Source organism: Sarcophilus harrisii, chromosome 1 (assembly GCF_902635505.1).
Source record: "Sarcophilus harrisii chromosome 1, mSarHar1.11, whole genome shotgun sequence".
Taxonomy (NCBI): Eukaryota; Metazoa; Chordata; class Mammalia; order Dasyuromorphia; family Dasyuridae; genus Sarcophilus; species Sarcophilus harrisii.
Genome location: NC_045426.1, coordinates 10,540,775 through 10,568,461, shown reverse-complemented (window position 1 = coordinate 10,568,461; position 27,687 = coordinate 10,540,775). Strand labels below are relative to the sequence as shown.

The 27,687-nt window shown below is 38.2% G+C and overlaps 1 protein-coding gene across 5 annotated transcripts in view; it reads right to left on the bottom strand.

Annotated features, from left to right (window-relative positions):
• CACNA2D3 (calcium voltage-gated channel auxiliary subunit alpha2delta 3) overlaps window positions 1–27,687 on the bottom strand; it is a 1,010,949-nt gene that overhangs the window by 70,894 nt on the left and 912,368 nt on the right. For all 5 annotated transcript variants that reach the window (XM_031952127.1, XM_031952119.1, XM_031952106.1 and 2 more), the window contains 2 exons: window positions 12,607–12,668; window positions 11,488–11,532 (listed from right to left, as the gene is read on the bottom strand). In XM_031952127.1, coding sequence (XP_031807987.1) covers window positions 11,488–11,532; window positions 12,607–12,668 — 107 coding nt within the window. The remainder of the gene's footprint in view (window positions 1–11,487; window positions 11,533–12,606; window positions 12,669–27,687) is intronic.

Below are 27,687 nucleotides of genomic sequence, written 5' to 3'. Positions count from 1 at the left end.
AGGTGAGCCCCATTCTGGGCTTCCCCCACACTACTTTAATCTCCAGTGAATGATTTGCTACGGGCTAAGTTTTAATTACAGCTGCCGAGTTGAAACTGAAGGTTTAATTCAATCCTTGATGTAACTCCGTTTCTATTTATTGCAGCTTTACATACCGCCTGCAACATTTAATTTGTAACATATCTTTACCCGGAGCTGAATTCCACCCAGCACTAGGCCACCGCAGGGCTGGTGTGTGCTGGGACATTTCCTGACCCACAGGGCTGGCTTTAAACAGGCGGAGAGGGCCAAGGATCTGGCTGCCTTTGAAACACACACATGCACACAAAAACACACAAACACACACACACACTCCAGCGTACGGACACACGCTTGAACACGTCCACGCTCAGACACACACATCCACATTCTCCACATCATCCGTGATGAAAAGCATCACTCCGGAGACCCAGCCTCTGCCCGGCCCGGAGATATTTCAGAGGAGCAAAGGAGAAGAAAAAGCATTTTGCATTTTTAACAGTAACTAGGTCAGAGAGAACGAGGCTGAGCCCCAGAGCCCTGAAATCCAGAAGAAGAGAACGTTTCTCGGGTGTCGTTTTTTAATTATATAATCTGAATTTTGTTATTTTATATCTTGACAGTGAATTCATTCCTTTGGCAGCAGAGAAACTAGCTCGCAAAAGTAATTCATCAACCCAGGAAGACACCTGGCATGTTTTCTCCATTTCAGTGGCCCCGTGACAGATGGTTTCCTCCCTGACCTAATTCCACTCCTTGTAGTATCCTTTCTGGTAGTAGCTTTGGGGTATCCCCAGTAGGGGCCAACTTTGGGCCATTTCTCCTACAGATGAGTTGGGCCCAGTTAGTTTTGCTTGTCAATTGTACAAAACTCAAGAGTTCTAACATTGGTATGGAGACATTACAACAGACGGTTGTGCCCTACAGAATAAGGCTTTATCTTGTGCAGCACAATATCTGTGTGAATATAGAGAGAGGAATTGTACATGTGTGATATATAGTGGGTCACTTGTCGACTGGGAAGGAAAAGGAGGAAAAAAATTAGAACATGGGATTTATAAGGGTGAATGTCAAAAATCATCCATATATAAACACACACACACACATATATACAATATATATTTTGAAAATAAAAAGCTATAATTAAAAAAGAATTAAAAAATGAATAAAGCTTTACCCAACGTGACTTTGCAATTGCCCCTTTGAGGTAGGATAACTAGACTAAACCAGATTATACCAACTTCCTCAGGTCCAGTGAAATTTGGGACCAATCAGGGAGACCATGACAACTCTTAGTCTCACCACTTTCTACTAAATATTAGTTTCTCTAGTTCTTCCTTCTTAGCCCTTCTTGGCTAAGGTCCTCACAAGTCACCTCCATATGCATCCAGATTTACCCTCTCGACCTCAGTCCTACAAAGAGTACTAAGTTCCCAGGCAAACACTGGCTCCTGATGTCAAACTTTAGTGAAACCCTTAAGTGGTGCAAATTGGCTCATTAACTGTATAAGGCTCATTTCAGTACAATAGAAATGCTTATTTTGGTCTTACTGAACAGGGTGCACCATGCCAGGTTCAGAGATAGAGATAAGGCTCAGCTGCCAGAAAGTTACATCCAGAGGTCCTACTTTTTTCCACACAGTAAAACTGTCCATCTTGTCTGATATGAAACAACCACAATTCTTCAACATGGCTCCTTCTGTCTAGGGGTGAAAATGCCCCTGATTGAGATCAGCAATTTTATAAGGCCAAAAGCTCAGTGCAGAAAACAGTGCTAGAAAACTATGAAAGCATATTGTTAAAACACTGTATTTTTGGTCCAGGGGAAAGATAAGAAACTGGATTGTTTTCAAAAATCAATGATGACAACAACAAGGAGATCTCTTGCTATGACTTATTCCATACTAAACTCAAGATAAAGGTTTTATAATGTCGTGAGAATATTATTATTAATGAACTTATTTATAATAGCTTTCATTATTATTGTTAGTAATAATAGTGATAATAAAAATAATCACAACAGGCATTTATAAGTCCTTTATAGGTTTACAAAAATCTTTATATGGATTCTCTCATTAGATTCTCATTATAAGCCTGAGAGATAAATAGTTTGGATAGCACTAGACCCATTTCACAGATGAGAAAAGCGAGCCTTACAACTTGCATGATCTTGGGCAACTGATTAAATGTCTTGAGGTCTCAGTTTGCTTACTATAAAATGAGATGGCTCAGTACATTGACTAAGATCCCTTCCAGCTCTAAAGAAAATTTTATGATCTACCTAGAGTCCTATTATCAGATGTCTGAGGCAAACAGTGATCTTGCAAAATAAAGAACATATGATGCATTTCAGCCCTTTTGCCATACTGGTAGCATAGGTATTCAAACAATCTATGGAATAATTGCTTCATTGTGCCAATGAAGTGTGTGTGTTTGGGGGGAAAGGGGGGGTCTGATTGGTCCCTTTGGGAATAGGATGTAGAGAAAGCTCCATTGATTTACTTTGACACAAATTTCAGATGTTCCTCAACATGAGAGTCCATAGAACCATTTCTTGGAACAAAAACCATAGCCTGATAGAGACAGCATTTTATTTTTGGGACCTTTTATGGAAGAAAATACACATGGTACTATAAACCCTAGACCAGTCTTCCTTGGCCCATTCTTTTTGGTCAGATGAATGTTGCTATCCTCAAAGACGATCCATAGATATAATAATCCCAGGGAGAGAGAATAACAGTGATGTCTGTGGGAATGGGAGCTCCTTCTTTACAAGATAGAAATGTGCTTAGCAACGCCACAACAACGGGCTCGATCTTGTTTCCAGAATCTGTCTTCTATCTGCTGAAATGTTCTGTAAAAGTTAATTTGTTTTTGAGTGATAATGGCTTGGAATTAATTTCCTTGTTGAAATCTATTTTTTTCTTTAAAATGAACTTCATTACAGGTGAGATCCATGGTCACAAACATTTATTGTGTGTCATCTGTCCTTTTAAAGTTCTATGATAATATCTTCTCTTACTGTAGTGGATGGAGAACTTCATTTGGAATGTGAAAGACCTAGATTCATATCTTACTTCTGATAGTTTTTTAGTTTTGTCACCAAAGATGAGTCATTTTATGTCTCTGAAACAGTTTCCTTATTTTTAAAATAGGTATCATAATATTTGCTGAAGTAAACAAAGGATCCTTTCAAGGCTCAAAAGAGATAAAACATGTAAATTTTCTGTATATGAAAATACATATTGTGACTGTCAAATTCAATCTAGAATCCTCAGGGCACTGCCACTTAAAAAGGTCACTGATAATCTAGAGTGTCTGGAGGAGGATCAGGATTATAAATAGCTTGCAATCTAGATTTTATGAAGTCAGTTGAAGGAACTGGGCGTGTTTGGATTGAAGAAGAGAAGACCTAGGGAAGACATTTTAACTGGGATCAATTATTTTCATGAGGCAGATGGAGTCGATTTGCTCTCCTTGGAGCCAGGGAACAAAGCCAAGAAGAAGAGGGTGGACATAATAAAGCAGCAAATTTAGAAATGTCAGGAGTAAAAGCAAAAGAAAAACAAACAGAACAAACAAACAACAAACAAAACCCTTCCTAACAAGAACGGTTCTGTGGGATGAAATGGACTGCTTGCAGATTTCCTAGTTGTGTTTGTTCCTTGTCATTGAGAAGACCATCCCATCAGGGAGGTTAGACCATGACATGCAAGTGAATGAGACTGAAGTGAGGGAGGGCTGGGCAAGGTCACTGGCCTCATTTTCTCCTCCAGAATGATCTGGGTCCAGTGGCAAAAGATATAAATCAGGATGACAGGAGATGACCCAACAGACAGTGAGAGACCTTGACCTTTCTAAGTTAGGTCTTTCAGGTCTGAGCTTGACTGAGGCAATGTCCATTCATTGATTAAACCAAGGGAAGAAATGAGGCGAAAAATGGCCTTTTTCACCTAGACTACTAGTACTACTATTATTATCACTGCTATTATTACTAGTACCACTACTATGATCACTACTATTACTACTGCTACTATTACTACTCTGCTACTACTACTACTACTACTACTACTACTACTGCTACTACTACTACTACTACTACTATTAACACTGCTACTATTACTACTGCTACTACTACTATTATGTAATAATAGTAATAATGAAAATAATAATAATAATCTGACAGGGGAAAAACTCAGGGTTTCTGGCCAAAACAGAAACAATTGCTATTTATCCCCATTCCAAGTCTTTAGAGCTCAGAACTGACCAAATTAAGCTTTAGATTGGGATCTATTGTTGGCCAATCAATTACAGCCAGAATAATTTGAGTTTAAGCTGATCCCTGCCTCTAAACCCCAAGATACCTTGCAAGGTGTCAGTTCTTTCTGACTGAAACTCTGCTAGAGGAGGCTGAGTGATGAGTTATCAGGGATGCTACAGGAAAAATTTCTGCTCTGATACAGGTTGGACAAGATGGTCTATAAAGTTTCTTCCAATTCTTAAAATCTGTGATGCTCTGGTAATGGATATGTTGCCCATTCTTTTATTGGCTTATGGATTCATTGATCAGATTCAATTGTTGTTGAATGAAAAAGTGAGTGAATCTAGAATCAAAACAAGTCCATCTGCAAGGTTCTAGATTTCTACTGAGCAGCAAGGTGGTGCAGTGGATAGACTACCAGGTCTCGAGTCAGGAAGACCTGAGTTCAAATATGACCTCAGACATTTGCTGTGTGGCCTGACCAAGTCATTTAATATCATTTTCCTCAGTTACCTCATCTGTTAAATGAGCTGGAGGAGGAAATGGCAAACCATTACTTTTGCCAAGTGGAGTCATAAAGAGTCAGACAGGACTGAAACAAATGAACCAATACAATGATGATGATGGTCAACCACTAGGGAAAACTCATTTGGATTTGTGTGCTGGGATCAGGACAATAAGAGCTTTCTCTACCCCAACTTCCCTCCAAAAACAAACAAACAAATAAACAAAAAACACCTGACAGATCATAGAAGGGATCAACTTAAACTCAAATTATTCTGGCTCTCGTTGATTGGCCAACAATAGGTCCCAATCAAAGGCTTAATTTGATCAGTCCTGAGCCCTAAAGATTCAGGGTGGTATAAATAGTACTCTGTATAGATTTGGCATTTCCTCAGTCACTTATATGGTTAGCTCCAGACAAGAGTTATGTCAAAGAATTAACTTCAGAATGAGGTGCCCTTACCTGGTGGAATCAAGTCTATGATGCTGAAATTCAGTTTTCCCCAGTGAAGCTGTCTGGCCCCTCGAAAGTAGGAGCACTTTTTGGGGGGAGGAGGAGGAGGGAGGGAATGTATTCACTGGGCTCTGGATGGCATCCAAAATAAAGCTTGTCTGTGAAGTCCGTGGGAGGCTGCCACACCAGCCACTGCCCTGGACCAAGGCTGGGAAACAGGCAAACTTAATGGGCCCACAGAGCTCTTATTAATAGGGGCCTGATCACTTGAGGGCAGTTAGGGTTGGGAGGTCTCACAGCCCTAATTAAAATAGGTGAAATGGGAATGACAACATTGAAACAGAGCCAGCTTAGAGGGGATGCAGAGAGCAGGCTGGGCGTGAAGGAGGGGCTGCCTTTACTTTGTACTCACTTTAATGGGTTGTTGAAAGTGAAGGTTTAAAAACAAAAAGGAAGCATGTTTCAAAGGGAAAGTGAATCATGAGAGCTTTCTCTCTCTCTCTTCCTGTCTTTCTCTGTCTCTGTCTTTCTGTGTGTCTTTGTCTCTTCCTGTGTGTCTCACTGTCTTTTTCTTACTGTCTCTACCTCTCTGTGTGTCTTTGTCTCTCTTTCTCTTTCTCTTCTTTCCTCCCTCTCTTCCCAACCCTCTCTCCTTCCTTCCCTCTCCTACCCTCTCTTTCCCTCCTCTCTCTCTGTCCCTCCCTCTTTCTCTCCTTCCCCTCACTCCCTGCACCTTGTATATTGTTATTCATTCAGAGCTAAAAGAGACCTGAGAGCTCATTTAACTTCCTCATTTCCCAGAAGACAAAATTGAGCTCAGAGAAGTTCTGAACTTGCTAAAGCCCACATGACCATTCTCTTTCTGATTCAGAAATAAAAGCTATAGACAGAAACTCAAACTATTTATCATCTTTATGAATCTGAGCAAAAATCAAGTTTATTATCAAGAGGTGGAAATTTTGATTTCACTGGGTGAATGATGGATTTGATTGGGAAAGCTGCTGGTGGAGTGAGCAGGGATGAGGGAAGGACCTCTTCTGAGATACCCATGGCCATTTCAATAAATATCTTAAGATCTCAGAGTTAGAGCTGGAAGGGACTTCAGGGCGCGTCTGTTCCAATCCCCTCATTTTTACAACTGACAACAATGAAGCCAGGAGAGATGGAAAGAATAAGTGAAGGTCACATAAGCAGAAAAGTGCAGAGTAAAGATTTGAATCCAGATCCTCTAACTAAAATTCATCACATTTATAACTGCACCAGACTTTAGGGGAACTAATTACCTTTTATGAATGCTATAATGATTCACTAAAGAAACAAACATCCAGCCTGCACTCCTTCCTTTTCTTTGCCTCTTAGAATCACATTTTTAGGATGGGTTTCAAGCACCATCTCCTGCAGGAAGCTTTTTCCTGATTCCCCAGAATGCTCCTGCCCTCCTTTCCAGAGTAGATTGGATGTGTACGCATATATGTTTATACATATGTGTAGTACTTCACTTTAAATTTATATTGTTTTTATTCATACATTTATTGCTATCTCTTCCATTAGATTATAAATTCACTGCAAGAAGGGGTTGTTCTATTTTTTCCATTTAAATTCATAGCACTAATCATAGCCCTTGGAAGGAAACTATACTTTGTAATCAATCATTTTCCAGGAGATGGTTCTTTGAGCTAGAAAAATGGAGGATATCGACCTAGATTGGGAAGACAAATTGAAAATTGTCATCTCCATGTCATTGTTGAAGTGAGCACGTTCCACTTCAATACAGTTCAATGAATGTTTATTAGAAGAAGAGTTCCTTATCCATTTAGAGATAATTGTCAGCATCCTCCATGACTTATAATAAAAGTCTGCCACTTTTTAACTCCTATGTTTTGTTTCACAAAACAAAGAAACAAAGAGGTTGAGTTTGATGCTTCCGACACAGGACAACCATTCAAATAATTGAATAGAACCAATGTGTTCCCTTGAGTTTTCTCCTTTACAGAAGAAACACCCATAGTTCCTTCAAAAGGCTTTCTGATAAAATGGCTCAAAGTCTGTTCCTCATCCTGGTTGTCTTCCTCTGGACACTGTTCATTTTAATGCCTTCCTTAAATGCCTTCTATTAATGCCTTCCTTCAAATAGGGAACCACCCCAGAACCGAATATAATATTTCAATCATGATTGGACTAGGGCAGAAGAGGGGAGGGAATGATCACTAACAGGGTCGGAAGCTCTGCTTTTCTCAAGGCAGTCAAAATAAAACCCAGATACTTTTGAGGCAAATCATTGTCGAATGATATCCCTTTCATTGAATCCTTAACAAAGTCATTTTATAATTCTAAAGACATTTTTTTTTTCTCTTTTTGAGCTTTAGGGAGACATAACTGGCAGAAGGTTGACTTTGGTATGAGGAAGAACTGAGTTCATGTGGAATTGCAGATTTAGAGCAGGACATGACCCAAGAGACCATTGAAACCTACTCGCTGGGTTTATAGATGGAAAACGCAGAAATTGAAGATGGTGGAAGGATACTCAAGATCATGCAGTAGCAATTTTCAGAGAATTGACATGAATGGTATGACTTATTTTAAAGGTTTCCAGTGAGATCTAAATACACATGTGTATATGTACAATATATGTATATACATATATTTATTCATTTACACATATTTCTATACATATATGTATATAGATATAGATATATGATATATATTCTATACATACATGTGTATGTGTGTATTATATACATATGAATATAGATATGTTTCTGCCTATGTATTGTTTCCCCATTCAGAAGGTCCATTCCTACAAGGCAGCTACTGTTTTTATCTTCTTCTATCCCCAGGCTTAGCATAGCATTTAGCACATATTAAGCACTTAATAAACACTTTTTGATTGATTTATATTTAACCTCTTAGTGTAAGCTCTGATGATTAGAGGTCTGATTATATAGAGATTGCTAAGCTATAGTGGTGGGAAGAATTTTTGCAGTTAGTCCATAACATTGCAGTTAGAAGTTCCCTGTCACAAGTCTATCTACCAATTACTTCCCCTTCTCCACAAAGGAAAAATCATCCGATTAGATTCAGTCTAACAATTGAGTGGAAAAGCACAGCTTGTATAATGGACAGAGTGCTGGGCTTGGGTCAGAAAGACCTTCCTTAGTTAAATCCAGCCTCAGACACTTACTAGTGGTATAAACTTGGGTAAGCTGCTTAGTTCCTGTTTGTCTCAGTTTCCTCATCTGTAAAATGGGAATAATAATAGAATCGACCTTCCTGGATTGTGAGGATCAAATGAAGAAATTTTAGTGTTATAACAAACCCAGCTTTCTGATAGACACTTTGATGTGTCTGTGTGGTCCATATTTGATGGCTCACTAAGATGATCAGCCATGTCCCTGTATCCCCCGTGCTGAGCTATATCCAGCCCATAGTCAGTGCTGAAATAAATGACTGTTAATTAGATCTTTGATTCCTGTACTCAGGTCTGGGGAAATCATAGCTTTATATTTTGTTAAATAAATTGATATTTATTATTATTATTATAATGCTGAGGCAATTGGGGTTAAGTGACTTGCTTAGGGTCACACAGCTAGGAAGTGCTAAGTGTCTGAGAATCAGATTTGAACTCAGGTCCTCCTGACTTCAGGGCTGCTGCTCTATCCATTGCACCACCTAGCTGCCCCCCTCCCCTTTTTTGAGACTTTTTTATTGAGATATGGCCACCACCTCATAGGACAGATATTGACAAGCTGTAGAATTTCTAGACTTTAGGGTGACTAAGATAATGAGGAGATCTAGAACATGACCCTCCCTCTAGGAGTTGGAGGAGTAAGGGGTAATTATAATTGGCTGTCAGCTAAAACTTCCCAGCATTCAAGTGTGCTCATAAGTAGACCAGGCTGTCTGAAGAGATGCTGAGCTCCCCATCTTTATCATCTAGAGGCATGATAACTTGTTGTGTCCCTTAGAGTGGAAATTTTTTTTCATTTTTGGTTGGACTTAGGTCCTCTCAACTCTCCAGTTCTATGGTTCCATGAACTTAGGTCAGCAGAGAAGACTTTGGGGGACATCCATGACGATTACCTTCCGATATTTGTGAAGTGATAGGTTCTGGGTGATTCAAGGAAGAGAACGCATTTTCATGAGGCCGACTTGGGCTCACTGCTGGGAAAGATTTCCTCTGGATCACCGACAATTATTGCAGGGATCATGGGATGGGGTAAGCACTGGTCATGATAATGGTACAATCCCTTAATCAATCCACAAACATTTATTCCTGTATATTATTACCAAGTGCTATGAACTGTGTAGACAGACATTCATGCTGTAGGGAGGGACCTGACTAAATAATGCTGACAGTACAGCTCCCTGTTAAAATTCTCTGATTCTTTTCCCATCACAACATACAAGTTCCTGAACCGGGGCCGTTTTCTGCCATTGCTCTCCCCTTTCTCTAAATCCTCTTACCTTTCTAAGATTTTATATATTTAGAATATATAGAAATATATTCTAAAATTTATTTAAATTAAACATTTTAAAAATGTTTAAAAAACCATTTTTTTAAGTTTTCACATCTTTTCAATGAATAAGCATTTGTTTTCTCTCCCTTCTCTCCCCTCCAATGGGAAAAAATATACCTATACACATATATATATATATATATATATATATATATATATATATATATATATATAATTTGAGGAATATATACTTGAGCATTGACTATCTCAATAATTTCTTTCCGAATGGATTACCAAAGGAGGTATAACTAGATGTAAGCCCTTTGAGGCTAGGACTCTGTACTCTATTTTTTTACTTTCCCTGGTTTTATGGTTAGTATTGAGTCAAAGCAGTTAGATCCTGAGTCAATCAGACTTGAGGTGAAATTGTGATTCTCACATTTATCATTTATGGGGAAAAGGGAAGGAAACATGCATCTGCCAGTCTATGATGTACACATGATCTCATTCAATCCTCAAAAACATGTGATGTAGATCTTATGATTACTATTTCATAGATGAAGAAACTGAGGAAAACATAGGTTAAGTGACTTACTCAGGGTCACACAGCTGCTAGCTGTCTGAGGAGGGATTCAAATTCCAGTCTTTGTCACTTCAGGCTCTATCCCTTGTACTACTTAGCAGTCTTTATGGGACTACAAACAAGATTTCCTGAAAGCCTCAGTTTCCTTATTTGTAAATGAGAATTAATATAATAGTACTTAAATCTCAAGATTGTTGGGAGGCTTAAGTGAAATGATATCTGGGAAGTGCTTTAAGCTTCCCCAAAACATTTAAAGTCTAGCAAATTATAAGTTCATTGAGGACAGGATCTTTTTTTTTTAATGCCTTTTTATTTCCAGGTCAGTGCCAGTGGTTAGAAGGTGTTGAATAAATGCTTAAGGAACTGAATTGAAAATGCTATGCAAATGTCTATTATTGTTATTGTTATTATTATTATTATTAAAATATAATTGTTGACCCATGAAGTAGGAACTAGTGCTGAGCTGAAAAAGAGGCTTTCAAGGATATAATTTCTATGCTGCTGTTGATATTGAAATATGAGGCAGAAGAGCTGGGGACAGGAGTGACCTTGGCCTTAGTTGGCTTCTGGTCATTGATGGGCTAAGTCCTTTGTTTTCAAAGCCCACGTCCAGGAACAAACCTCCCTTCCCAACACCAGAATGTCAACACTGCCGCCTGCTGGACATAGGAAGCACAGCAAGAGCTCAGAAGAAAACCTCAAAAGGGAGATTCTCAGTTCCTTGATGATCAGGGAGCTGCCTCCTTGGAAGGATTCCCAGGAAGACTTCCAGGCAGTCTGGAATCTCCCCACCCCCATCCCCGTGAAATGTAAGCTCCTCAAAGGCAGGACTGTACCACTTGGGTCTTGTCTTCAACTCAACATTTATTATTCCCCTATTTTGTGCCAGGAAATGTGCTAAGAGCTGAATACGATCTCCCCTCCCCTTAAAAATCAATAAAAACCCCTCAACAAAGCAAACATTGCCCTTAGAGGAATTCACGATCTAAATAGGACCGGTGCTTAAAACAGTACCTGGCATACAGGAGGTGCTTAATAAATGCTTTTGAATTTACTTAATTTTAATCTTATAGAATCTTCCGCCCAAACTGAGCCACTTCCAACTCTCATTTTGAACTTCAATTCCAACCTGTCTGGCCCCGAGCTGATGACTCCCACCATGCTCATTGTCCAGGACACAAGGAGAAGGATGGGAGGAGAAAAGACTCACCTCATCATCACAGCTAATGGAGCATCTGCCATCCAGAGAGGCACACTGTAAAGGGAGAAACAGGAGGAAAACATGTCACTTGGTGGTTCTCCAGGCTGGCTCAGTAGTCATTTGATAGGGGCTGCAAGAATGTAAGATTGTTTAAGACCCTGCAGGGAGAGCCTCCCTCCAGCTGAATTCTGCCCTCTTCCCAGATCTCTCTGATCTCTGTAACTGAACAGGAAGCAATGTCTTCAGTCAGATTTTGATAGAAATACAACTCTCAGTTTTCTGTCTCTGAGGGAAGTTTCAATGGGAACGGTGTGTTCTATTTCCATCTCCTTAACTTATGTTTAATACTTCTTTTCAGTTCATTCTTGTATACCCAGGTTCCCTACTAATGTCACCCTGAACAAGTCTCGGAGCCTCAGTTTCCTCATCTGCAAAATGAGTTGATTGGACTAGATTTCCTTGGATGTCTTTCTCTTCATATTTCTAGAAAATGTTGACATTTCTGGCCTACTTGTACTTTCAAAACCTTGAGATTTCAAAATCTTGTCATTCCTATTTTCTATTCCCAGAGACAGAAATGCTGTCGATACAATTTAGGACTTTTCTTACCTTTTAAAGGCAAAGAAGGCCAGAGGATGAGAGCAGCTAGGGTTTCTAATGACTAAATTAAAGCAGTATATTTGGACATGAGAGAATAACTAAAAGAAGTATTCTTCTTCACATTTTTATAAAGTTTAAGCACTTTCCACAATATTGTATTTAGTAAGAAAAGTTGAAGAAACATGCCCTCCAGGTCCTAAGGAGATGATGAGAAAGTCACATGGGAAATACACTAGCTTCTCTGGCACGGAAGCCACCCACAAACAGGGATGTTTAAGGAGTCCTTCCCATTTGGAAGGACACAATTTGTGGCCAGCTGCCATGATATTGCCCACAATGCACAGTTTTATATTCTGACTAATCTTTATCTCATGCAGTGAAAAGAAAGGGAAACTCAGCTCCTTGTAGTTTGGGGTTTTGCAAACATTCATTTGGAAATCTGGCACTTCTCTAACTCAGTAGACCCAAATGAGAACACCTGTATAATAACAGAGCTGTTAATGCCTCAATATACTGATTATAACTTACCTGTCTGCTGGCAGTCCAGAACTTCCGCTGGAAAAATTCGAGTTTCATCTGAATGCCTACAGCTGGTACAAATTATAAATAAAACAAAGCATTACAAACCTTTTTACACAATTATCTGAGATTATCATAGAAAATTGCCCATCCCAGCATGGTAAAATGCTTCTATTCAGGCAACAACAGAGAAGAGAAACATGAAAATGATGATTATGGGAGTGATGTCTAGTGAGAGGGAGAGGGAGGGATTTATCATCTTCTGAGTAGGAAATTTTCACATTCCTGGAATTCAAAGGGCTCCTTGGGGTAGAACAGACTGAGGATGGAGCAGATGGCCTTTCACGAGACAGAATCCGAGAGGGTGCCTCCAATATACACTCCTACTGGTTCACTGGTTTTGGAAGACAGAGTGGGCAGTAGGGATAGTACATATATATGTGTGTGTGTATATATATATATATATATATATATATATGTCAGATAAAGTTTCTTGAATTTTGAGGTTAAATGGTAATAAAATATCTTGATTTGGGGGGATTGGGATCTAACCCAATCTTTGGCCCATTTGGTTAATACTCAGAACCACCTAGCCTAAGTGACTATCGCATAATAGGTGTTTAGCAAGTGCTAATGGATTACTTCAATGCAAGTGGGATCAGAAGAGACAGAGCCTGGGAAGTGTACATGACAAAACCCAAGATATAATCAATAATCTCAATAGATATTATTATGCTTCAGTCATTGAGGTAGGCATTAGACATACAAGGAAAAAGTGAAATGATCTCTGTCCTGAAAGAGCTTCCATTCTAATGGGAGCCAACATGAAGTCATATGTAATATATAAATACAAGGTAGTTTTGGAAAGGACTGAAAATCAGTTCTTTTTGACCAAAATGTGACTTCCCTTTTCAACATCTTGACCAAGTGGTCAACATAACTGAGGCGAGACCTCTCCAGTGATGAGGATTTCTGTCATTTCCAAGGTGTCCCATTCTGCATCTGAATGATGCTAACCATTAAAAAGTTTTCAACCTACTGGAACTCCCAATAGGTACCTACTGGTACTACCAGCGCAAGTACAACTTACTAGAACTACAAGACCATCATCCCATTCACCGTTTTAAATCCCCTCAATTCCACAGACACAATTCATTTCTTTGTGCTTGAGAATCCTAAAAAAACAAAGAACATTCTCTACGTGCAAATGGATCCCCCTCAAATAGACAACTTTCTCATATTTCCATTCTTTGCTGGGGTCACAACCTCACCAATCGAGAAATTCCTCTAGTAAGTCATCTGTTTGTCCCATCCATTTTTCCTCTGCTGTGTGAATATTGTTCATATTCTGCTATAAATCTTCCATGGGAAATCAATTCCAAGTGCAGGGGACCTGGGTTCGGACATTCTTAATCTTTTTTATTTGTGTGTCCAAGAACCTATGGGCCTTTTTTTCAAAATCATGGTTGTCAGGTTTTTTAATGCATAAAATAAAACACCAGATGACAAAGGCAAAGTCACATTTTGAAAATATTTGAAAAGTATTGAAGTATAGATGCACTTTTCTTCCTCATCTAAGTTAATGGAGCCTCTGAAATCTATCCATCAGCACTCTGTGAACCCTAGGTTAAGGACTCGTGGAACAGGGCATTTAGCATTCCATGAGAACCAAGGCAGCTTTATTCTTCCCTCCCCTCACTCTCATATTGATGACAGGCTAGACTATCTCTTTTTCTGATCTGACATTATCTGTATTGTGCCTTTGACACTAAGTCTTGAATATAGGTAATTGCTGGTTATATGCTGCGGCCTCCTTGGTCCAACTGTGCATCTTTCTATTCCCCATCAAATGGTTAGAAATTTTGTGTTTGGTGGTTGTGGTGTTCCTTGAGTCACAGCCAAAGAGTATCATTCAAAGACAACAGTTTGCCTCCTATCATGTAGGATGTTCTGTGCAGAATTCAAATGAAAAAAAAGGTTTCCCTACAGATGTTGTTTTTAGGGGGATGCTCAAGCCCAAGGGGAGTCTTCAGAAAGATTCGAAAGACATTGATCTAACAAAAATGTCCAATCATCAAATGCCTAAGTAAATTTCCATATTGTGCATATTTATTCCTAAATAAAAGGTGAAAGACACTGATCTAGGTCCTGAATGTAAAAGGAGGAGAAAAATAGATGGAAATGTATTTGGGAAAGGATACGGCAATTCTAAGAATCTCTAGCTAAACGCTAAACTCAACTGGCATTAAAACACATCTTCCAAATAAACTGCACTAATAATACCCATTACTAAAGATTTAGTAGTCAGACCACCGATCTCCCTTTCTTAAATTCAGCAAATACTCATTTGTTCTTTTTCTTTAATTCAGCACAATTCTACAGAGCACCTCCTCAAAAGCTCAGAGCTGAAGATAGGTTACTTATATTGTTAAATGTTAACCAGAAAAGCCCTTGGAGTACCATGTTCTCCAATCCAAGGGCGGTTCGTTATCTTTTATCAAACATCATCTTACCAAATGACTACATGCTGGCACCAATGAGCATGGAAGGCCCTCCAGCCATGTTGGGCAGGAGCCACTTTCAAGGAAACCCGTTGGCTAGTACCTCATCTGGTTTCCACCTGGCTTAATTAAAAGACAAACTGCCCTGGTCACACTCCCTGAGACTCCATGCACTTAAGACAAAAGGCTTCAAACATTATTTTCCTTCCCTGAGGAAGAAGGGATTCTAAAAGAAAACCAAGTTGGAAGCAGAAGATCAGCTGGGTTTGCTAATGTTCCCATGGTTTTTATAATATATTTAGAGGGAAAATAAGTACATTCTCTTGCAGATGCTCTTGTCCAGCCTGGGGAGAACATCATACCTAACTGAAGCCGCCTGAAGAATGGACAGTGACAGATATGTTAAGATGAGACCTGGGATCATAGGTCTATATAACTCTGAGACAAGAAGGTCATAAAATCCAACCCTCTAATTTTACAGATTAGGAAACTAAGGCCCAGAAAGATTGTCATGTATCCCTTCAAAACAGCCTGCTAGTGTGATTTGAACCTCTGATGCCAGAATTGATGTTCTTGAAACTACATCCCATTTTTGAAGCTCAGTTTCCCCTTTTGGAAAATGAGGATGATGAGAGAATCCATCTGATAAGCACAAGAAAGGTGAGATTTAAAAGCCGAATGACTACAAATAGATGCAATTATCATCAATATATGGCTGGAATGAAGACCTCAGAAATTACTCAGAAAATTTCTTGAAGTTCTCAGATCCATAATACCCAAGGAAAAGTCCAACAGATGTTCCTTCCAGGGGCTATTTTTGGTCTTGATGTCATTGAGGTTTCTTTCCTTAAGATATTTCCATCAGTGATTCTGTTTGGGGTTCTCAAAAGTCTTATTTCCATCAGCTAAAAGCTCCCTTCCTTCCCTTCATCCTCCCCTTCTAGTTCCTGTCCCTACCCCTAATGAACCTCACTAATGAAGCTTTTCCTTCTTCCCTGTTTATGCTTCCACATACTTGGAGGCTGTTATCATCTGCCCCGTTGCTCACTGCTTACCCAGCTCCACACAGGCCTTTCATCTTTCTCCATGAGTCAATCCCTCCATGCCATTAATCATTTTTGTTGCTCGTCTCTGATCTCTCTCCAAAATGCCTACATCCTTTTGGTCTGGGTGCCCCGTAACTACATGCAGCGTTCCAGGTGCTTTTTTCCTCATTGGTCCATAGAGTGAGGCTGTTTCCAGAGCACCAGACCCCTTCCTTCCACCAAATAAAACCGGCTACAATCATCCCATTTTTTCCCCTCTTTGGCCATTCCCATGCTCTCCGTTTCTCCTCTGCCAATGCCATCAACAGCACCCTACCCTGATCCCAATGGCACAGTCTGACTTTTGGGTGCTTTCCCCTTGAAAAGTCTCTCCGACAAAAACAATCCCATATGGTGCAATGAGTACAATTCTTATAACTAACTTAATGACTATAACAGACTGCAGCAGGTTTGCTTTGAAATTGTGAAAGGCATCTTCTAGCTCAAAAACCTTTAATGGCTCCCTATTATCCTTAGGAAAAATAGAAACCTGTTATGAGATAATGCATGCAAAGTTTTGAAAACATCAATGCATTGTATAAATGATATAATTTTTGTTCTTTTTATTATCATTTTAGAATACAAAGCCTACCAGAATCTGACTTCCTAATCAATTTACATTATTTCCCTGCATGCATTCATGGTCAAACTGGACTCCTATATATTTTCTGATATCAGCATGTTATATCCTGCTTCTGTACATTTATAAACCTTCCTTGGTGACAAATGCCAGAAATGTTATCCTCCTTCCTCTCAAAATCTTCTCACTAATTCACTTAACTTATGTGCTCTTCCACATAAAAAGTCTAACAAATTCCCATCCCAATCCCTACTCATCCCTCTCAAGCCTGAAGTTATTTCTTACTCTTTCCACATTTATAGGGCATTTTCTCTGGATTTCTCCTTTTTCATCAATGCCCTTGACTTAATATCATATTCACTCGTGTCCGTCATTCCCTTCCATTCTACTCAACCAATGCAAGACTTTTTATGCCCCAAAGCATTTCTTAAATGCCTTCTAATACAAGTAGAAAAAAAAATGGAATAATCTGTACTCACAGAAGTTTGTATCTTGATTAGAAAGTAACAAGTACATATATAAATAAATATAATGATACAGTTAAGAAATATATGATAGTTATGTTAGATTTTAAAGGAAGACATTTCTAATTGGGGAAATCAGTAAAGGCTTTGGTAGAAGATGGTACTTAAGATTCATCTATAAGGAGAAGAATGACTCTATGAGGCAGAATATGACACATATGTATTCCCAGTATGAAGGGCAGAGAATATAAGGGCATAGAGATGGAACATCCAGTGACTTGTGTGCATAAAGCAAAGACAGGGTCTATTTGCCTGCATCATATAGTACAGGAGACTGAACAAAGTTCAATAAATCTGAAAAGATAAGCTGGTGACCCAATGTGCAGAATTTTGAAGGCTCAATAGTGAAGTTTGTATTTTGTCATACAGACATTGGAGTAACTAAATAGGGCAGTGGTGTAATTAGGTAAAGATATTCCTTTGGCAGCTATGTGTAGGATGGATTGAAGGAGAGGGAGCCTCCAGGCAGGGAAAACAAGCTGGAGGATACTGCAATAGTCCAGGAAAGACATGAATAGGACCTGATCTAAGGGAGCAGCTATATAAATAGAGAAGAAGAGACTGGATTTGAGAATTGACATGGAGGTATAAATGGTAAGATTTGACAACTGATTTGATAGGGGGAAGTGAGAAATTGATGATACTACTGAGGTGGAATTAATGAGAATGCTGAGGTTTTCAATCTGGGAGACTGCAAGCATAGTGATACTTTTCCCAGAAACAGGAAAGTTTGAAAAAGTCTGAGAGGAAAGCTAATCAGTTCCATTTTGGATGTGTCCATTGGACAATTGGTAGTATGGAAAGTCTAAGGAGAAATTCATGTTAAACGCAGAGCTAAGGGACAGTGGCCTAGAGATGACAATTAAACCCTTTAAGAGCTAATGAAGTTACCAAAGGAGAAGTCCTAGTTATAAGGGAGAAGAGAAGATTATTTAGGATGCAATCTTGATACTTCCTGCCTAATTTAGTAACTTGCATATAGATGTGTTCAAGAAACTTTGGGAGTAATAGAAATTACCTTGAAAATAGCAGAAATAAGAGCATTGAAAACAACCTTATCTCAAATTTAATGAGAGTGAATGGGAAACTCAGTTTTCATCTTCTTCAAATACAAACTGTCATTTTAATTCATACCTATTCTTTTAGAAAAAGATATTTCATAGGACCTTGTCCTTGTCTTTGTCTTAACCACTGTCAATATTTTATATAAGATAACTCATCCAAGGAGACATGCTGTTTGGGTCTTTATACCAGCTTTCATTACATAGGGCTATTCTGCCTCCAACTAACCTTACTACTGAGCCAGAGATCATAGGATTGCCAGCCTTTCGAGGGATTTTGACGCCATCTAGTCCATCCTACAGTTAAGAGATGCCACATAGTCATCTGCTTAAGTAGTTCAGAGTAAATAGCTACTATTTGTAGGATATAACGGCTTCAAAAACATTAGAAATCAGCAGCATATTATATTCCCCCTCTAGTAGCTCCATCATATTATCTATCCTCATGAAATTACTAATGGCTTCTTGATATTGTGTTTCCTTGGATACTCTGTGAGATTTGAATATGAAAGATATGGATAATTCCTGTAACAACTCAAATGACAGCTAGTTTTTGATAGCTTCTCCTATGTGATCCTTCTCAGGTCTCATCCCATCCCATCTCTATTCAATCCATGATATCATAGTCCAAACATCAACATTCATACCCAACTATTGTAATGTCCTCCCTCTGACACCATCTGGCTATTTGACTTTGGAAAAATCACTTACCCTCTCATGGTCCAGAAAGTTACTGAGTTGAGAGAAGTTGCATTCATAGAATGACTTCCTCATAAAGAACTCCCTCTAACAGTGAAGTCTTAAGTCTAATAAAAAACCTAGAATGGTAAAAAATGCAAACATGAAATTGGGCCTTAACTATTGGAGCTGAATAAAATTCAAGACTGGGACTCTCTTTCACCCTAAGATGTTTCTTGTACATGATTATTCCATAAGAATCATTTATTGGAATGCTTCTTCAGAGTACTAAATGGTGAAGGAAGAATGCAAGTGCAGTTCCCAAAGGCTACCTAACTCACTTTCCAAGGAGAGAATCTATATGGATATAATATAAAATATATCCAAATAGCTTTGCATAAATGTTAGCAGGCAAGCAGGATAAATTTGATGATACCCACACAAAACATGCTGGTAGAGGATCCCGTCTTACGACTGTAGACAAAATATAGCTTCATATCTCAATCCATTTAGACCCTTTAATTTTCTTAGTCTCCTTTGGAAATTCTCTCCACCAAATGTAGATCTTAACCCCTTAATAACTTGCAATCTAAGTAAGTTGCCTGAGATTTCTCAAGGGACACAAAAATAGTTTTTGTTCATCATCATCATCATCATCGCCATTGCCGCCATCATCATCACCATGAACAAGACTCTCATCATCTACCAAATATAATGGAGTGAGTCATCCTTGGTTGGAGCTTAAGAAACAGTCAGAATCCAAAAATGGAAATAAAAGGATCTTTGTGGACAATGTCCATATGAACTCAGCTGAGAGAGAAGAATCAAACAGATGGCTGAGGCATAAAGATTTGTTTATGGAAAATGGAGTAGTTATGCTAGTGATTCAGGAGCAGATCTTTTCTGCAGGAGATTACAGAAAGCTTATCTTTAAAAAGCCTGGCATTATTGATTAATGAAGATAAAACATGGAAATAGGACACTACAACAATTTAGACCTCATCAAATAGTGATCAAGATGTGGTCTCCTGGTTAGAATTCTCCATCAGAAGTTTGCTATTTTTGATGTGCAATAAATTTCCACATGACAGCCCTAAATTAATATAAGCTTGAGAACCTAAGCAATAAATTACTGGGACTGGATCATTATCAAAGGCAGAATTTTTGCCCATAATCACTCAGACATAATGTTGATTCCTAAAAATAAAACAAAACAAAACAAACAAAAAAAACCCAACCTACATTTGCATTTTAATATAGACATATAACATTTAAAGTAGATTTAAGTATACTGAAGACTCAGAATCCCCAAGTTAGATAAAATGATTAGCTTTCAGAATATAAAGGCCAAGCAGAAAAAAACCCCAAACTCTGTGGGAACAGAATTATCCCCTCTTCTTATCTGCTATTAGAATTGTTCCAATGATGCTTCCAGGGAACCTGTGAAATGGGAACTTAACATTTTAGTACATCTATTCTATTGCAAAAAAAAGTCACTTTATCAACCTAAATAAGAATCTAGAATACATGAATTATGAATATTTAATGGGAAGACAGATATCTATTTAACAAAATAGTTTCCTTGTTGACCAAAGAGAAAATTGAGGATCAGAAGGCCAGTGTGAAAGAGGCCATTGTGGTAAGAGGCAGCCATATCATGGATATCATTCTAGACTTAAAGACAAAAAGGTCTGTGTTCAAATTCCACCTCTAACAATTATAAGGGGTAAGTCTGACCATAGATTTCTCACTGAATTGCTCTGAGTCTCAGTTTCTTTGCCTTTAAAACATCAACAAGACTAGTTGCGGCATCTTCATCACAAGGTGGTTGTGAGGCTAAAATAAAATAATTTATATAAAGTGCCTCGTGTTATATTGTATATGAAGAATCTTAAATGTATTAAATACATGTTAATTGTCAGGATAGTTTTATGTGACAGAACCCACTCCTGTAAGACTCCGTCTACTACATAACACTGTTTCCATTACCTAGACTCTTTAGACTTAACTATTCCTCTCATGTGACGTGACTGAATTGTGGCAAACATTTTGGCCAACTTGAATCCTTTGGGGGAAATGACTACAATAACAATACCTGAATTCCTCATCTCTCTTCAGGCATGCTGACCTAGTCCGAGCCCACAGTAGAACGTCCCCAATGGGCCCCAGGCACAGTGCAAATCTGCCACATCCTTAGTTCCAGAGTTTGAGACGGAAAAATGTACTCTGGGAAAACCCCAGGCGTTCCATGAGTGGAGAACGCCAGTCCCATTGAGAATTGGGCATCTGCAATTCAACAATCCCCAAACTGATGGAAACACAAGCTATTAGGCGAAGGTCCGGGGAAGAAGGCTGCGTTCTCTCTAAGTTCCAAGGCTCCCTTTAGAACTGGGCCAACTACCAGGAGATGGCGAGAGCGAGTCTGATTGAGGTATGCAAGCCTTAAATTCGATCAGCTTTGCCAGTGTAGGAGGGTTTGGCTTTGCAAAGGGAAGTAGATAATTAGCTTGAGAAACACACAAAGACTGAATGCAATACAGGCAATGTGGCTCCCTAAGATGTATTTATTTTGCTTTATAAAATTGGAGAATACAAATTACATTTCCAGTGCCGTTATATTCAAATGCATTCAAGATGCAATCATGCATGCATTTCATATCACGCTAATGGACATGCATCCCTGTGTAATCCAAAACTCACAATATAACAATGTTACATATAAAATTAGAAATCAAATACCATTTTCATATTGTATTCATTTAGAAATAAATTTTTTGTGGGTTATGTCTCAACTTGCAACATGCCCTAGGAGCCCAAATCCAGTTTGTAAAGAGCATACGACATGCATGGCACGCACATACAACATGCATGAAGGGCTGGCCCACAACAGTGAGCACTGATCCTAATGCCATGAGTGAAGAAGGCCCCGGAGTAGAGTGAAATCCATATTCTCTTTGGAGGGAAGGACCTAGGCTGGATTCTCAAGTTGGACATTTATTTTCTGTTGCCTTTGGACAGGTCAGAAGCTCTCTGATCCTAATGCTTTTCCTCTTCAAAATGAAAGGACTTGATTAGAACATTCTCAGAATCTGGCCTAACTTTCTCTGAGACCCTTGTAGGAAGTACATGAAGTCAAAACTTTTTTATAATAATACTAAATCATTTTAATTCCTTTTTTATTAAAGTTTTTTTTTTTTATTTTCAAAATATATGCAGGGATAATTTTCCAACACTGACCCTTGCATAGTCTTGTATTCCAAATTTTCCCTTTTTTCCTCCCACCCTCTCCCCTAGATGGCAAGCAATCTAATATATATTATATATGTTAAAATATATGTTAAATCCAATATATATAAACATATTTATACAATTATTTTACTACACAAGAAAAATCAGATCAAAAAGGAAAGAAAATGAATAAGAAAACAAAATGCAAATGAACAACAACAAAAAGAGTAAGAATGTTATGCTGTGATTCACACTCAGCCCCCAGAGTCTTTTTCTGGGTGTAGATGGCTCTCCTCCTCACAAGATCATTGAAACTGGTCTCAATCATCTCGTTGTTGGAAAGATTCACATCCACCAGAACTGATCATCATATAATATTGTTATTGCCATGTACAAGGATCTATCAAGAATCATTTTAATTTCTAACAAAGTTCAGTTTATTAGATAAAACCTACATGAACAAAAGCTCTTCGGAGCCTGCAATAAGTTTTAGGAGTGCAAAAGAACTTTTTGAGACCCAAAACCCAAGAACCAATGGATTAGACCTTAGCATTTTAGGATTATAGATTCAAATTTGAAATGAATTTGAAGAAGCATTATGAAGAAAACGTTGCCTGGAAAGGTAATGGTTTGTGCAAGGTTACACAGATTACAAGCATTAGGACTGAAATCAGTTCCTCTGACTCCCATATCTGTTACTCTTTTCCCTCTACCATAGCACCTCTCAGATTATCTCTATGCTTTCTTCTGGTTGAAAAGCTCCGATTCCATGATTTTAATCAGTAGAAAAAAATAAACTGGGATTTGAATTCTGATCATGCTTTTATGAGTTACTTCTGTGACTTTTGACAAGCCATTCTAATTCATGCCTCAGTTTATCTTCCTGTAACATGGCTATAATAGAACTTGCACTATAAAGTTTCAAAAATTGCATTTGCTCTAAATCAATGAATCTTAGTATTGGAGTTCCTGATGTGGAAATGCCCTCTATTAATGTATCTGTGACCACTTCTGTAGGCGATGAGATCATGGTTCTCTGTGGCTGTGACCCCAAGGGCTTAGATTGCAGGCCTAAGACTCTATTATGGCTCCTACCATTAGAGCTCCCCACTATCCTCTGCCTGACTCCCCAGAAGAAGTTAGAGAAGTGCCATCCTAGGTAACTGACCTTTTAAATTGAGTAGATCATCATTAATCTCTTGGATTTACATGATCCAGTTTTTCTCATATTCAACTACCATTTGTGAGAATGTTGATCTGCTGAAGGTTGGAATGTATGGCTGGGAAATGGAGCTAATTTCTCTGGATCACATGATAATAGAAGTAATAACTTTCTTCCCAATAGCAACCAATCAAGCTAATGGCCATAGCTCCTACTGGGCTATTCAGGCACCCTGTACTTCAATTAGATTAGAAACCTCATGAGTGCAAAGGCCAAATCTACTATAAAACTAAACAGGTGGTATGAAGTAGGAACTTGACACATGTTTGTTAAAGCAGAAGGGTTTTTTTTAAGATCTTAACTTAATTGAACGAACCATAATTCAGTTACTAGTTGCTCAGTATAACGATAATGATAGCAACCACAGTCATACTAATCAGTAATGTTTCTGTAGCACTTTACTACTTGGAAATTGCTTTGTATAGCTGGTCTCATTTGATCCTTTCAACACACCTGGACGTGGCTACTATTATATTACCCTCCCATTTTAACAATGAAGTAACTTAACCAAAATTTGACTTATCTCAGGGAACTTCTGGAGGGAGGATAGAGTTTGTAAACCAAGGAGTAAATACAAAGTTATCCTAAAATAATTTTAAGAGACAATAATAATAACTGCAGGGAAAAGGGAAAGGTCAAAACAACCTTTCTATAGGAGGTAGTTCCCATGTTGGTTTAAAGAAAGCAAAAGGATTCTCCCAGGCTGTGGTAAGGAGGAAGTATATTTCTTAAAATATCCTAAAGATCCTTAAGGATTTTAGGAGTGCTTTTACAGGGACACTGTCCAAAAACTGATTCCATCTGAACTATGGGTAGAATTCTTGAACCAGATGGTGGGTAAGGCCATCCATAATGCACAGGAGAATCAGAAAAAGTAGGGAAATGTCAATCACATAGATACAATTCCCTACAAGGAGATAGATTGGGATCTTAAAACCTATACAAGATGGCAGATTGGAAGAAACTAAAATATTGAAATGTATAAATGTATTCCTTATAACCATGAAAGAAAAAGCAATTACATTAAACTCAATAATATTTAGTTAGAGTGTTCTTTGTATCAGATACCTTGCTAGGTGCTGGACAGATACACAGATATTGAAAAAAAGAATCTCCCTGCTGGGAATGGAGGGAAAGGGATCTACCTGAGAGTGAGAAGGATGAGATGCAACCCATATACACATAAGAGATCCTAAAGTACAAATAAGGCCATTTCAAGAAGACATGGCAATTAATTTTGAGGCAATAATAAAAGTGAGTCTTATAGTGGTGCTATCCCTACATTATGAAACAGTCCGGTAGTAAAAGAGGGGAAGGTGTCTAAGTTGATTAAAATTCACATTAACTTAATGAAAACATATAGATGTGGATATAAATATGGATAGATATCTAGACAGACAGATATAGATAGATATGAAGAGATAGAAAGAAAGAAAGAGATAGATAGATGATAGAGACATAGAGAACCTGCTATGAAAAACTCAAAGACAAAACAAAATTATTTATTCTCAACCACAAGGTGCATATATTCTTGCCCCAAACACATCATTACAATGTGCCGATACAATGTGACAAAACTAGGAAGCTTTATAACTTTGTAAATCATCCAACCCACAAATTATTTTGAGAGCTTATTTTTCCTCCCTCCCTCCCCCAACATTCGTAAAGAAGCCAAACAAAGAAAACCAGCATCCTTTGCTACAGGCCATTCTCCTATCACTCAATCATATTTGCTGAGGCGAGCAGCTATTTGGAATAGCTTAGCACCCTGTTAATAGCTAACACTCTGTCCCCAAACCCCTTTTGCCAGCACACAATGAAAACCAGTTTCTGGAGTCCTTAACGTTCAATTTACTTCCTACCCCATGATGATCTTTGAGTCAAAGAGAAGAGACGGAGAGTACTGAGGATTATAATAAAACCAGCCTCATTTAGATACCAACGAGCCCCAATGAAAGGTCAAATAGAATAGCGGCGGTCCAAGGAACATTTGTTTAAATGTTTGCTTCTTGTTTGTTTGCTGAAGGGTTTAATTAGACATGGAAAAAAAATCATGTGTCCAAATGTCACTTCATCGAAATTTTTACATCTAAGCAGGACATTAGAGAGAAGTTGGTTCTTCGGGTGTATGGAGAAAAAGAAAGAACTCGGCCTTCTTTAAGACAAAAGGGAATGGATCCCAGCGAGCCACTAATGTCCAGTATAAATGGCTTACCATGTGAGTAACAATTTAAAACCATAATATGACTTATGACATAACTCATCTGTTAAACATTTCATCTGAAGACTTTAATGAATTGCACGATGGAATGTTGGACGAAAAAGACAATTGAAATCCTGGGACTAATTTCGGCAAAACTTAGAACATAGTATCCCCATGAAGATGAGAGAAACAAGGCAGCTGTCTTTCTGTTTCCTTCGGTGTCAGGCTGGCAAATTGTAATGTTTTCTTCAAAGATTATAAAGGAGGAAGAAAGATCAGAAACAACCATTTTGGGGGGAAAAAAAAGCATCAGATCAAAGCACTATTTGGTTATTTTAATCTTGGTAAAGCCGGGACATTAATCTCCCAGGTACAATATTATTTCAGCAATAAAAAATGTAACAGCAGCACAAATGTAGTTCACATTTTAGCTTATGTGGGGTGAGGAAATGCAGTGATAAAAGGAGGGGCTTTTAAATATAACCCCTAACAGATTACATATTTCACTTCTGAAGTATTCCCTGAGGTACCATGAGGGTAATCTTTCTTTTACATGCTTTTCAATAACAAAGAGTTCCATGATATATTTCAGTGGTGAAAGATGAGGAGAGAAAACATAGCTCCCATTATCACTTGATGGCAATGCAATAGCAGAAAAGTTTCTTTGAAGCATCACAGGTCTATTTTAATCAGCAACCATGTTGGCTACTGATGGCTGTCATTGTGGACCCAATTTGGTGCCTGTCTGGCTCACTTTCCCTAGCCCCATCCATTCCAAAGCGGTCACCTATAGGTGAAGTATAATAAATGATAGTTGCAGCTGCCTCCCACATTTGGGGTTTGAGCAATTGGACTGAATCTCAAGGCTCAAAAGAGATTGAGGATCTAAGGAATGGAATAGCAATTTTCTGCCCACCCCTACTTTTTTTTTCCCTTTCCTAAAACCCTGAGGAAAATCTAAAGCATTTCTCCAGATCTCATCTCAAAAAGCTGATATTCCCCAGGCTTTTCAAGGTCATTGGAAGTAGCCTAGGGCATTTCTTGGTCAGAGCATTTCACTCTGTCAGAGCCATTCAAAGCCTATACTACAAAAAGGGTTTTAATATCATTATGTGTTTAGAGTAAATTCCAAGCCCTTCAACTTCACAGAATATAAAACTAAATGTTTAACCTCAAGCTTTTTTTTTTTTATTTTGTTTTTCTATTTTGACCCAAGTTGTATGACATAGATATCCATTAAAAAGGTTATAAATTTCAAAATGACCACGCCAACATTAATCATTTCTTTTAGGACTACTTCTCTAAGTAATGGTTACCAAAGAAACCAGGGTGAAATTTTGGAGGAAAAAAAAATCCCCAAATATGTTAGTGTTTGTAATAGAAAGGCCCCTTTATATTCCTGGCACCATAACTCCTCCTTGACTATTTCATTCTAGACAACTCCCAAGTATCCATGACTGACTAGCTAATTCACAAACTAGTTGACACTGGTCAGATTTTTTATCCCAGGATGGCTTGCTCTGCCACCACCCAAGATGCATGGAAGTCTCTGATCTTCACTGTCACTTTTTGATCTGAGAAAAATTGTTTTTTTTTTCTAATAATCATCTTAAGTATGCAATTTAAATCAAACTGAAAAGTATTCATTATGTGTTTATTATATATCAGCTGATTTATATCTATATTTATCTATCTATATATGCAAATATGTATCTGTATACATGTATACATATATATATATATATATATATATATATATATATATATAAAACTATCAGTGTGTGTATAAAAATAGTCTCAGTTCTCAAGATGTTTACATTCTACTGGATAATAGACACAAAAGGAAGAACCCCACCCCCCCCCAAAAAAGTGGCTCTTTGCTGCCCTACTAGGGAGTTCACATAGTCAGGGATAATTTGGTCATGGTCAGAAATGTTAAGGAGACCTAGAAGGATCTAAAAGACTCATCTTGCTGGTTCCAGATACTAGTTATGTGATCCTAAGCAAA